The 11,801-nt window shown below is 41.7% G+C and overlaps 4 protein-coding genes across 5 annotated transcripts; 3 read left to right on the forward strand and 1 right to left on the reverse strand.

Annotated features, from left to right (window-relative positions):
- Positions 1-578: 578 nt before the first annotated feature.
- On the forward strand, positions 579-2,311 carry LOC103390114 (chemokine-like receptor 1). Its single transcript, XM_008325839.3, has 2 exons — positions 579-733; positions 828-2,311. The coding sequence occupies exon 2, from the start codon at positions 841-843 to the stop codon at positions 1,843-1,845; it is 1,005 nt and encodes a 334-aa protein (XP_008324061.1). The 5' UTR covers positions 579-733; positions 828-840; the 3' UTR covers positions 1,846-2,311.
- Positions 2,312-2,803: 492 nt separating this feature from the next.
- rnf185 (ring finger protein 185) lies at positions 2,804-7,165 on the forward strand. Of its 2 annotated transcripts, XM_017038928.2 has the most exons (7): positions 2,804-2,905; positions 3,268-3,421; positions 4,496-4,514; positions 4,611-4,723; positions 4,862-4,916; positions 6,046-6,163; positions 6,275-7,165. In XM_017038928.2, the coding sequence occupies exons 1-7, from the start codon at positions 2,899-2,901 to the stop codon at positions 6,370-6,372; spliced, it is 564 nt and encodes a 187-aa protein (XP_016894417.1). In that variant the 5' UTR covers positions 2,804-2,898; the 3' UTR covers positions 6,373-7,165. The 2 variants fall into 2 exon arrangements, with proteins under 2 accessions (XP_016894417.1, XP_008324059.1); XM_008325837.3 differs by lacking the exon at positions 2,804-2,905 and having other exon boundaries at positions 2,912-3,421; positions 6,275-6,836.
- On the reverse strand, positions 7,112-9,653 carry LOC103390113 (uncharacterized). The gene is made up of 2 exons (XM_008325838.3): positions 9,258-9,653; positions 7,112-7,859 (listed from the first exon to the last, which is right to left on the reverse strand). The coding sequence occupies exons 1-2, from the start codon at positions 9,385-9,387 to the stop codon at positions 7,171-7,173; spliced, it is 819 nt and encodes a 272-aa protein (XP_008324060.1). The 5' UTR covers positions 9,388-9,653; the 3' UTR covers positions 7,112-7,170.
- Positions 9,654-11,090: 1,437 nt separating this feature from the next.
- Positions 11,091-11,652, forward strand: LOC103390143 (homeobox protein goosecoid-2). Its single transcript, XM_025062057.1, has 2 exons — positions 11,091-11,289; positions 11,375-11,652. The coding sequence occupies exons 1-2, from the start codon at positions 11,091-11,093 to the stop codon at positions 11,650-11,652; spliced, it is 477 nt and encodes a 158-aa protein (XP_024917825.1).
- The last annotated feature ends 149 nt before the right edge of the window (positions 11,653-11,801 follow it).

Genomic DNA, 11,801 nt, shown 5'->3' on the forward strand with positions numbered 1-11,801 from the left:
TAACTGATCATGGCTGAGGAATTCATTTATTAAGTTAGCATTTTAAAACTGTATTTTTTAATTTTCTTACAACTTTTAGCTATTTTTTCATGAAATATTTCATATTCTTTTGTGTTTACTGTCACTGACCTTTCAACCTGCCTTTAGATACTTGGGCTTACGTCATTTATATCATATTTTTAATAGACATTATTTACCTTTACTTGCTTACTTGTTAATTTTATATGGTTTTTATTTTACATAAAGTTCATTTATGGGGGCAGTGGTGGCCTAGTGGTGAAGGAAGCGGACTTCGGTCCGGAAGGCCCCAGGTTTGAATCCACCAACTGCCAGGTTGCCACTGAGATGCACTGAGCATGGCATCGTCCTCAAGCACTGCTCCCCGGGCGCCGACCACGGCTGCCCACTGTTCACTTTGGTGATGGGTTAAATGCAGAGGGTAATTTTCGTTGTGCATGGTGTGCTGTGCTGTGCTGTGCTGTGTCACAATGACTAATAAAGTTTAAGTTTAAGTTTATTCCATCTTGTTTGTGTTGATTTTTCTTTTGTCAGATTTATATCATTGATTTGACCTGTATGTTTTTCAATATGGGTGGAGGCAAACAGCATCCTTCTTCTTCTTTTCCTTCGCACTTTTAGTTCTGTTGCATGAATTGAAAGCATTTCTCAGCAAAGAGAAGAGAAGTGAGAGCTGACAGCAGCATCTGGAGGTTCCTTCCTCATTACGACGCGTGTGAGTATTGACAACAAACGCTTTACTGAATAAATTATAAATAAATAGATTTGGGTTTTTTTTGTGAACAAGGTGTGTTTGTTAATTGTTGTAGGACACGTAACAACATGAGTGTGGACTATATATCATATGACGACTACACGGCGGAGAATGACACCGAAGACACCGCGTCTGGCCATGGATACGACAGCAGCTCGCAGTTGTATTTGACTCATGTCCTAGTGGGGCTCAACATCCTCATCACTGCCGTCGGCCTGGCAGGAAATTCCCTGGTGATCTGGATCTGTGGTTGCAAAATGAAAAGAACGGTGGTCAACACCTGGTACCTCAGTCTGGCCGTGTCAGACCTGTTGTTCTGTGCGTTTCTGCCTCTGGACGTGTTCTACATGATCACCTCTCACTGGCCCTTCGGTCTGCTCTTGTGCAAACTGGTCTCCTCTCTGCTCTCCCTCAACATGTACAGCAGTGTGTTCCTGCTGGTTCTGATCAGCACCGACCGCTGCATCATGACACTGTTTCCCATTTGGTGTCACAATCACAGGAAAGTGAGGAGAGCGTACGGGGCCGTGCTCCTCATGTGGCTCCTCTCTGCCCTCCTCACCTTGCCCTCGTTGATCTTCAAAGAGACAGCCGTGCGTGGATCGGTGACCCAATGCTACTCCAGCTACACGGACGAATCCCGACACAAGGCAGTGGTTGTGACTCGGCTCATCTGCGGGTTTGTGATTCCTTTCCTAATGATCGTCACCTGCTGCTCGGTGCTGTGTGTGAAGCTCGGAAGTATGACTGTCAAATCGAACAAACCCTACAAAATCATGGGAGCACTCATCTTCTCATTCTTCTGCTGCTGGGTCCCCTACCATACCTTCATTCTTCTGGAGTTGGACGTGAAGAACCACAGTGTGGATCTTCTTCAAACTGGGTTAAAGGTTGGAGCCACCTTAGCTGCGTCGAACAGCTGCATATCCCCGTTTCTGTATGTCTTCATTGGTAATGACTTTAAAAAAACTCTGAAGAGGTCTTTGATTTCAAGAATGGATGTAGCCATGGCGGAGGATCTGCGGACAGGAGGGTTCAGTAACTCTAGGTCCAGAACACTGGAAGTCCTCTAGAAGTAGATGGACATCATGGTCTTCAGTGACAGTATTTACACAAATGTTGACAAAAAAAAAAAAAACAGAAAAAAATTCAAAATGATGACGATTTGAAATAGTGTAAATGCTAAAGCAAATTTGTGATCCAAAATATATTTTTTCTGGACGCTCTTTGGGTCCCAAACCAGTGTTTGGCGGTGTCACAATTTTTAAGAGACAAGTCAGAGAATGGGTTCCAGTGTCAGTGACTACACCAAAATAAATTAATGTATATGGATAATATTTTCCTGGAAAACTTGATTGACTTCAGAAATCACCTGTGTTGATTTATTTATTTATTTTTGTGACGTTGACTTTGAAATAAAAGACCCCTCCCCATGTTTCATATACAGAATTCAATTTTTTGTGTGAATAATTTGCTTTTATGTAAAATGTGTAATGTGAAAACATGAAATAAATAAATTACATTTATTACAACACATTGTTATTTTGTAAAACATGTTATCATTTGTTGAGTTAATAAGAAAAAATGAATAATGTTAAATTAATACAAATGAACTGTCATTTTTCACTGATGTGTTTATTATCCCATTGTTTTTTTATTTATTCCCCTTTATTGTATTAAAACAGCTTTTTAGCTTCTGTTTCCCCAAACCACTGTGATTCCAAAATAACGACCCTTAAACACAAAAAAGCTTCATACATATTATATTATCATATATATATTATTACAATTTAGGCCGACAGCAAAAAACAGTAAAAACCTGGATGAATATAAAATATATGGCGTTTATCATTGCCATCCACTGGAGAATTTCATCGATAACAGTTATGACTGTTAACAGAGAGAGTCGATAGAAAATGTGTAAAAAAAATGTTTTAGAATTATTTATCTTTTGTCGATTGCTGCAGTTGTTTTGTGTTGTTTCTCCTGCATTTTGTCTGTAGTGTGTTTTTATCCTGGCAGCCTAAGCTGAGGGCACCTTTCTACCACGTCACGACCTGGTGGCCCCGCCCCCTAACTCCAGACAGGATCTTTTCCTTGCAGTTGCGGATATGTGATGCAACCAGATGACAGGTTATTTACCCAACTTGCCACAGTATACGGTGTTTAGTTAGCAAACAACTTAACCATTAACTCGTTAGTATTTGTAATTCACAACCGACTGCTCGGCTAAACTGTCGTCTCTGTGTTTTCATCGCTTGCTTAAGTTAGCAGCTGCTACTGTCAGCTAGCGGCTGCTCGTGCTCTGGTGTGATTTTGTCACTTTTTAAAAAGGGTCCACGAACGAACAGTTTGTTTCTCGACTTCTTTTCCTTCATAAAAGACCGTTGACATCGGAGTACGGACCTCCGTATGTGTGTATTCTGATCAGCTGGGTTCTGTACTCTCTAGTCTAGAGGATTGTTTGTAAATGGCCACCGCTGCTCCTCCTCCAGCCTCGGGCTCCACCGCGGGCACTGACAACCCGACCCCCGGCACCAGCAGCTCGGCTGCGGCCGATGGTGGCAGCCAGGACAGTACCTTCGAATGTAACATATGTCTGGACACAGCCAAGGACGCGGTGATCAGCCTATGCGGACATCTCTTCTGGTACGTGACGCATTTGATCAAAACACGGCAGTTAGGACGTGAAGTCCACTAGTTGGCTTAACGGAACCCCAGATAATCCCATTTGTCCTACAGTACAGAGGCGAAGAACTAGGTAAACGTTCAAACTAAACGAACCTTGAAAAGTAAACAAATGTAAACACGGGGTTCACCAGGTTTGTTTAGTTATGTATTTATTTTTGTAGTAATCAGTGGCCGAAAAAGTAGGTCCTGGAGTTGAATCCAACTCCAACCGGTCGCATGACTGGTTGATACCAGTTTTGCTAAGTTCCACACGTAGACTGTACAGTATATTTGAAATGAACCCATCTGACATTCTTTAAATTCTTTGGCAATATTTAGATTTAGATGGCTACGTCGAGTGCTGTCTGCAACAGATAATAATTCACAAAATCCATTCATTTCTTTTTTCAGTTACGTGTAACTAGTTAACTTTCCATTAGCGTTTTTGAAATAAAACAGGTCAACTGAGTGGTAGGTTTATTAGTACTGTAGTAATGTATGTAAAAAACAGAGGAAAAGACTCAGAAAGTCACCTGCAGTAAACACAAGTGTGTGTATATCTCTCTATTTACTTCCACGTTGCTATGGAAACCAGTAAAGCAGTTTTGCTTTACAGATTAACTGATGGATATAAACATGACATGTGACATTCACAGACTGTGGCCCTCAGCAAAAAAAAAGGGTTTTATCGTTGGATCAGTTGGAAGAATCACTGACAGCTTGAACTTTATCGCTCGACATTGTTGTGTACTTTTTGTACTAAGTATTTAATTGTGATGTCTAATTGTCAAATGTGTGCGTTGGCTGGTATACATCTGCGATGAATTTAAATTTGCGCTTGTGTTGAGTTGTCGTATAACTGTGCACCAATCACAGACTCAACATCTGAACTCTTATCACTTTCTGACTCATAAAATCACTCTGATCACAGTGGCTGCAGTAACATTTAGGCAAACATTCATGAAGGAAAAGTCAGGTTTGCTTTTAAAATCTCAGATTATCATTGTCGCATTAACCAAACCTTTCTCCTCCTCCCCCTCCTCCACTCACCAGCTGGCCTTGTTTGCATCAGGTAAGCTGAGCTCAGTGTGTTTCTCTTCTTCGTGATATTCTAATACGGTCTAATAAAGGGAAGAGACGTCCTAAACCTGCCGTTGTCTTCGTGCAGTGGTTGGAGACCAAACCCACCAGACAAGTGTGTCCTGTCTGCAAAGCTGGCATCAGTCGGGACAAGGTGATCCCCTTATATGGGCGAGGAAGCACCGGTCAACAGGACCCCAGGTCGGTGCTGTGGTGTTGACTCTCACAGACATGTTGTGTAGTCCTCCCTGTAGAAGTGCAGTGGTGAACGATGACTGTTTCTATTCAATATTTGATCGTGATGAGTAAAAATAGCACTGTTACTGTTTTGTGTCACAGAGAACGAACACCGCCCCGACCACAAGGACAAAGGCCTGAGCCAGAGAACCGTGGTGTAAGTACTTTTTTTTTTTTTCTGTAATCTGACCCCGGGGCAGGCATAAATCAGGGAATTAGGAGACGAAAGATGTGAGACGTGTAGGAACAAACCTGGATAAGGAGTGCTATTGATATTTACTATAGCAGTGATTCCCGACCACTGTGCCGTGGAAAATTATTTATTTATTGCATATAATTTTTTGCTCTTCTGCTAGGTGGCAGCAGATAGCTATAAAAACTAAAGAAAAAAGAAAAGAAAATCAGAGCTGTTGAAGAAGATCTTTGTGTCTTTCTTCAATTCCTGCCAGTATATCAGCGTTGTCTTCAACTAAACAGGCTGAGATTTATGATATTAATTTAAACTAGGATATTATTATATTTCATTACATATAGTTTTTGTGAGTTTTTTTGTTTGGTGGTGTGCCATGGAGTTTTTCACTACAGAGTTAGTACCAAACACACAGTGAATGTGATAATTTATTTACCCTAACATACTACAATATATTTTTTATCATACAGTAGCTGTGAAGTTCTGTGGAATATTCCGGACTATTACTGTCTTTGGTCTGAATTGTTGCAGTAACAACAGAGATGAGCACGAAGCAAACATGAATATTGACAAATGTCCTTCTAAGAATACAGTAGGAACAAGTCAAACACCAGCTGTTAGTCCTGGGTTGACTGCGAGCAATCATGCGATTAATCGTGATTAAATATTCAAATTGATTGACAGCTGTAGTACTGTAATAGTATGTTATTTTACTGCAGTTGTGCAGGAACTTCATCTTCATCATGTGAATCGCAGTCAGATTAAGATTAGGGTTCAGAATAGAGTCATTTCAATTAAAATTGACCTAAAAAAGATTTGGTTGAATATTACTGAGCCCACCTTTACATGATGCTACCCATTCATGATGAAACCATTACAAAGAATGATGCGGACTTTGTGGAACACCCTTCCGCTCCATTCTCAAACTCATTTCCCACAGGGATCTATTAAAGTGCAGAGTGGGGTTTCTGCAGTTCTCTCTCAGGACCGGGTTGAATTTCACCACCTGTTGCGTCACATTTCACCATCTACCACTACCACTTTTACCTCAGATATAAATAAAATGTAATGCATGGGTTTTTGAAATGTGTTCCAGGGATTTCAAGGCTTTGGTTTTGGAGATGGGGGTTTCCAGATGTCCTTTGGAATCGGTGCCTTTCCATTTGGTATTTTTGCGACAGCCTTCAACATCAATGACGGACGACCCCCCCCAGGTACCGACATGTTTGTTCCATAACCTTGGCTATCACAGCACTGAAGCCTGTTATCGACCGTGTATCAAATAACCTGTGTTGAACGCTGTCCCCCCCCCATTTCCCCCACAGCGGCCCCTGGGACGCCACAGCACATGGACGAACAGTTCCTGTCTCGACTCTTCCTATTTGTCGCCCTGGTGATCATGTTTTGGCTGCTGATTGCATGAACGTGTGAAAATGATGGAAAACGATTTTCCCGCAGACTTGAAGGTGCTAATGTGATTCTGCTCTCCTGCATGACACCACCCACTCCACCACTCATGAAAAACCAGGTGAGATTAGAATTGCACCTCCCCTCCCAAAATAATGTTTTCATTTGAATGGACATGGAGCAGCCTGTGGGAAAAATTTCTCCAATTTTTTTAAAGACGCTCAGCTTCAGCTCTGAATTCTTCCGAGATGAACTTTTTAAAAGATCAAATCATCTGTTCTTTCCAATTCTGGATTTTCTTTAATTCTATTTTAAGATGCGGTTCTCAGTTCGCCATCATTCTGAAAGTGATCAGATGTGAATGATTTACTGCAGGAGTAATTTATACAACAGTATTTTGAATTCTAAATTGAAAGATTATTTTTCTCATTTTATTGTTCATTGCTGTAATTAAATGTAAAATACTGTAAAAAAAAAAAAGACTAATTTTGGGACCTGGATAACCTGTAACCGTTATTTTAAATGCGACTTCCTTTCAATTTGTGTAAATGAGGACGTTAATCACCATCTGTGTGTGAACCCATGACGGCGTGTGAATCCCACACCAGCCTTAGTCATCTAGTTAAATGGCGTTTGAAAAACTGAACGACGTGTTTGTCAGTGCGATGTTTCGATGTCCTTCATTTCTGTGTGTTCCACCTAAAGACAAACACTCACTCTGAACTGTACAAATAAGGAAGCAGAAATATTTTGGCCATTTTGTGGAAGAGCTTTATATAAAAACAAAATAAAGTACAAAAACAGTCGGACTGATCTAGTCCCTGGTCTCCTGCTCCCTGTGTTTGTCCTGTGAGATGTTGAACTCTGCTTCGTACAGAATCTGCTGGATCTTTATTTTTGTCTCACACCTTTTCTGCGGAGCGAGTCGTTTCAGAGCGGGAACAAAGCTCAACAGAAATAGTTCGTCCTCATCCCGGGGTCTGCTTCCCATTGTCCCATTGTCTTTGATGAACCATTTTGCTGGGGAGTGCGTGTTCTGAGAGGCGTGAGGCGAAAGCGAATCTGGAGCCGGGCGTCGTTTTCTTCCACCCTTACCCAGGGGTGTGTTTGAGGTCAGCCTGGCCGTAGCAGCCAGCTGGGTCATCTGTGTCTCCTGAGTCATTGAGGGAACCAGTGGCACCAGCCCCACCTGAGGCTTGAGGTCAGGTGGACTAATGGGCGACTTCATAACAGACTGGGGGGTTCTGACAATGTCAGAAGATGTGGTTTCTCCCTCCATGCTGCCAGAGTCATTGTCAGGTTGGTCGTGGTCGTCCTCGTCGTTACCGCAGATGTCTGCCAGTCCACACCTGGAGCCGGTAAAGGGGGCGATAAAGTTCATAATCTGCCTGTATTTCCACTTGCTGTGAATGAGCTCCCCTTGCTTCTTGCTTTTGATCTCCATCCGGACCTCCTTTAAATACCGGTCCCTCATGTTCTTCCATTTTCTTTTGCACTCCTCAGCTAGAAAGTAAAACAGTACGTAAGATTAGGATGAGTTTTTATTTCTGTTTACATGGCTGTGCAAAATGTAAAAAAAAAGGAACACAAAAACAGTTTTGAAAAAAACTTTAGTTTTGTAGTTTTCAGCCTTAAGACCTGTTATTAAAGTTGTACTTGTTAGTTGTTAAGCTAACATGCTAGATTAGGCATGGGCAAACTAAGGCCCGGGGGCCGGATGCGGCCCGCCAAGCTTTCCCAAATGATATAATTTATTTATATTATCATTATACTTCTATTGCCTGCAATACCCACATTTCCCCAATAGATGGTGTAGAAAATGATAATAGCATTTTAGCCTTTATGCATGACTTTTACATGTCATTTATCTTAGTTCACATGAATTCTCCTTCTATCTGCTCCTGACCCGGCCCCCCTGTTCAATTTTAGGGACAATTGTGACCCGTGAGTCAAAAAGTTTGCCCACGCCTGTGCTAGATGCTAGGGTTCATCACAAATAGATTCATTTTATTTTTAGCACATGAACTATGTGAGAAGTATTCACTACCTCTTAGTATAGTAGTAATGTAGTAGTATGTTGTTGTTGTTGGTAAATTCCTAATGTTTTTTTACGGATCTAACTTTTTTAATTTAGCTTAACAATAACTAGGATATAGTTTACTATGAGCTTATGTAAAATGGACACACGCTCATTATGTTAATTATTAAAATTAAAAAATATTTAATTTTAAAAGCAGTGTAGAGAGTATATCAGTCGTCAGATTTAGAAAATATAATTTTACACACCTTTACCGTATTTATTGTATTTTAAACGTTTAATAACAGTATATGAGAATGGGGACAGAACCGTTACCAAATTTGCAAAACAAGACTTATTTCGATTCGTACTTGAAAAATATTTTTAGGATGTGGGAAGTGTAAAACTTTGTAACGGAATTAAACCAGTGGACTCAGTAACATCACGGTTGACGACATGCCGCCGCTTTTACGGTACTTCCAGCCACCTTTGGGCTGACGGTAGATGTGGGAGATAATCCGACGAATACGACCACGTTTCTCCTCCTTCGTGCCGTACAGGCGGCGCACTGCCGAACCGTTACATTTACAACCGTGCTGGCTCCAACGCGGCGCGGCCTTGGCTGACGGGCAGCGGCAGCGGTTACCGCTAGAACGGCATACGCGGCAGCAGCGTCCACGCCACCGAGGCGTCCTGCACTCGCATCGTTAAGATCACACGAAAAACACAAACAACCTGCAAGATATGAATTAAATTCGCGCGTGGGATTTAGAATAACGCGCGTTTTCTGGTTTTCTTCTTTGTTCATACCCAGTAATATCCGCTAAGCAGGTCATAACTGACATTAAAGTTGTGGAAACCAGAAATTATGATGAAATACTTACACGGTTGACCAAGTACGAGGCTAATGTTTCTCCAGGCACTTGCTCGACTCTCTGTGCAGCGGTAGTTCGGTAAAGTCACGTTGTAAAGCTCTGGATAATTATATACGGCCAATATTAACTTTTCGTCCATTTTGCCCCTGCGCCTCTGTGCTGCGCGGACGCGGAAGCGGCAGCTCCTCCCGCCTTTTCCGCCTTGCTGTTACCACTGTGGCTGCAGTGGCTGCTGCGCCGCGTGTTATCGCGAGTGCGGAGCCGTTTGCCGCGTTGCTTCGCGCCGCTGCCGCCGTTACAGGTGGCCATTGTTGTTTTCATTTGACACAGGGGGCGCACGACTCTGTGGTGAGCCTGCCCGAAAACCAGGGTTTATTTAATCATAATAAGATCTCAAAATCGACACATTGTGTAAGCCTAAGTGTCTTGTACGAATCCTAATAAAGTGATATCATATAAACTATCTATAAACATCTGAGTGTTGTTTTTGTTACTTAAACTGAAACAGTCCAGTTGCCCAGAACATAACTGCTTTAAAAAAGATGACTGAGAAATTGTTGCTAATTATGAACATGTTTTTACAAAGCATAAACAAAATGGGCTTCGTGTGTGTATAAAGATTAGCCCAAATTAAAACAATACTGATTGACACTCTCTGTCTAACAGCTCCTTGACTATCTATCATATATATCCACTAGTATACACACACACACACACACACACACATATATATATATATATCACTCACTTCTCATATATTGCTTGTACAACACCACAGTGAACTGTTATCAATCTAATCCCCTGTAATGAATTTTGAATCGTGTGAACAAAATGTGAACGTGATTCCATTCTGCCTCTGGAGAGCTGCAATAACCTGCAGATAGTGATCTCACACGCTCCTCAAACCATATATCAACAACGTGGATGCTATAAACCCCCCAGTGAAAGGATGGGATGGTGTTTATTGTTATCTGTTTTTTCCAAAGCCTTTATAAGCAGAGCTTAGGACAGATTGTGGAAATCCATTAATTCGTATATTTCTTTGTATGAAATCACAGGATTTGTCGGACAGGGGGGATGAATTTAACCTATAATAGCTTCACCTCAGATGTGCACATTGTCAGGGACGTCTGACCGGAGAGACTGCAGCGCACTGATACACAGGAGTCATGATTATGAATACAAATTAGAATCAGACACTACTTACAGCTTTAAGTTTTCAACACAAATATATTAGTGACACAGCTTCATCATTCGATCAGTGTGGCAATAACACCCTGATAAAAACATAATTTACACGAGATCATTTGTTGGTAAATCCAAATAAGAAAGTGACATCCTAAAATAAATTTAGGAGTTAATCCTTTGGTTCTGCATGCACAAGTCTCCGGCACCACAAAAACACCACCACAACATTCATCTTCAAACCGAGGTTTCTAATACCAAGCAATCCCCTTTTCTCTAAAACCTCAACAATAAGGATCTTAAGCGCTCTCCACTTCTCATTTTATGCAGTGAAATCTGATTTCTTTGGGAGAAAGGAATGAGGCAAGATTAACAGAATCTGCCGTCCTCCCTAACCTCTTCACAAAACTGCCCAGATTAGCTAGGAATTAAGTTTCAACCATTTTATGTGTCTGATCCATAGAGGGGATTATAGTTTTACTCTTTTTTTTGCCTCCTAAACTCACTATAAGGGTCTGACGCTGTGTTGTTGTGGACAGAGAAGAAGGAGAACAGCAGCTGAAGTCGAAAACCGCAGTTTGTCAAGATCCTGTGATATTCACTGTAGGAATTTCTTCGGCGATCAGTGGCGTGATGATGATGATGGAGGGTCAAAAAATGTCCTTTACTATTGAAAACATACTGAGCAAATATCCAAAAAGCAACTGTGGCAGATGGACATGTGATGCTGGAGTAAAGGAGAAGGCTGGGAGTCCTGTTGGAGGCCACACAGAGACAGTTCATCACGCCCTGGTGTGCTGCTGCTGCTACTGCTCCCACTGTGGAGACATGCTGAGATATGACTTCCTCCATGAAGGTAAGAACAAAACCAGAAGTTGGCGCTCATTTAAATTCTTTTTAAAAAAAACGAATTCCTCCCTCTGCCCTGAATCTCATGTCAGACCTCCTCCCAGCTGCCCGTCTCTGTGGTTTGCCTCCTGTGATGCTGTCAAATCCCCGTAAACTGTGTGAGAGTCACAGAGCGGAGCAGTTGCCCGTTCAGTTGCAGAGGCGGACCAGGCGCCACCGAACCATTTTCACAGAGGAGCAGCTGGACGCACTGGAGGAGCTGTTCCTGCAGAACCAGTATCCAGATGTGAACACAAGGGAGAAATTAGCCCAACACACTCACCTGAGAGAAGAAAGAGTTGAGGTGCGCAAGTCCTCAGTGTTTGTATGAACACATTCCTGCCCAAAAAAAAAAAATGTTATTTACGATTACTCTTGGAGCTTTAATCAGACAAAGGGTTGGTGAACAACTCAGAATGTTAATAATATAATAATGATATTATTTCTAATACTTATGCTTGTTTGTCTTTTCATGTCATT

The sequence above is a fragment of the Cynoglossus semilaevis genome, chromosome 14, assembly GCF_000523025.1.
Source record: "Cynoglossus semilaevis isolate Cse_v1.0 chromosome 14, Cse_v1.0, whole genome shotgun sequence".
Taxonomy (NCBI): Eukaryota; Metazoa; Chordata; class Actinopteri; order Pleuronectiformes; family Cynoglossidae; genus Cynoglossus; species Cynoglossus semilaevis.

Excerpts from the sequence above, each read along its gene's own strand:
- LOC103390143 (XM_025062057.1), top strand. The coding sequence starts at position 11,091 with ATGTCCTTTACTATTGAAAACATACTGAGCAAATATCCAAAAAGCAAC. Across the intron at positions 11,290-11,374 it reads ATATGACTTCCTCCATGAAG|ACCTCCTCCCAGCTGCCCGT; the intron begins GTAAGAACAAAA and ends ATCTCATGTCAG.
- LOC103390113 (XM_008325838.3), bottom strand. The coding sequence starts at position 9,387 with ATGGACGAAAAGTTAATATTGGCCGTATATAATTATCCAGAGCTTTAC. Across the intron at positions 7,860-9,257 it reads CCTCGTACTTGGTCAACCGT|CTGAGGAGTGCAAAAGAAAA; the intron begins GTAAGTATTTCA and ends TTTACTTTCTAG.
- LOC103390114 (XM_008325839.3), top strand. The coding sequence starts at position 841 with ATGAGTGTGGACTATATATCATATGACGACTACACGGCGGAGAATGAC.
- rnf185 (XM_008325837.3), top strand. The coding sequence starts at position 3,243 with ATGGCCACCGCTGCTCCTCCTCCAGCCTCGGGCTCCACCGCGGGCACT. Across the intron at positions 4,917-6,045 it reads CTGAGCCAGAGAACCGTGGT|GGATTTCAAGGCTTTGGTTT; the intron begins GTAAGTACTTTT and ends AATGTGTTCCAG. Across the intron at positions 6,164-6,274 it reads TGACGGACGACCCCCCCCAG|CGGCCCCTGGGACGCCACAG; the intron begins GTACCGACATGT and ends TTTCCCCCACAG.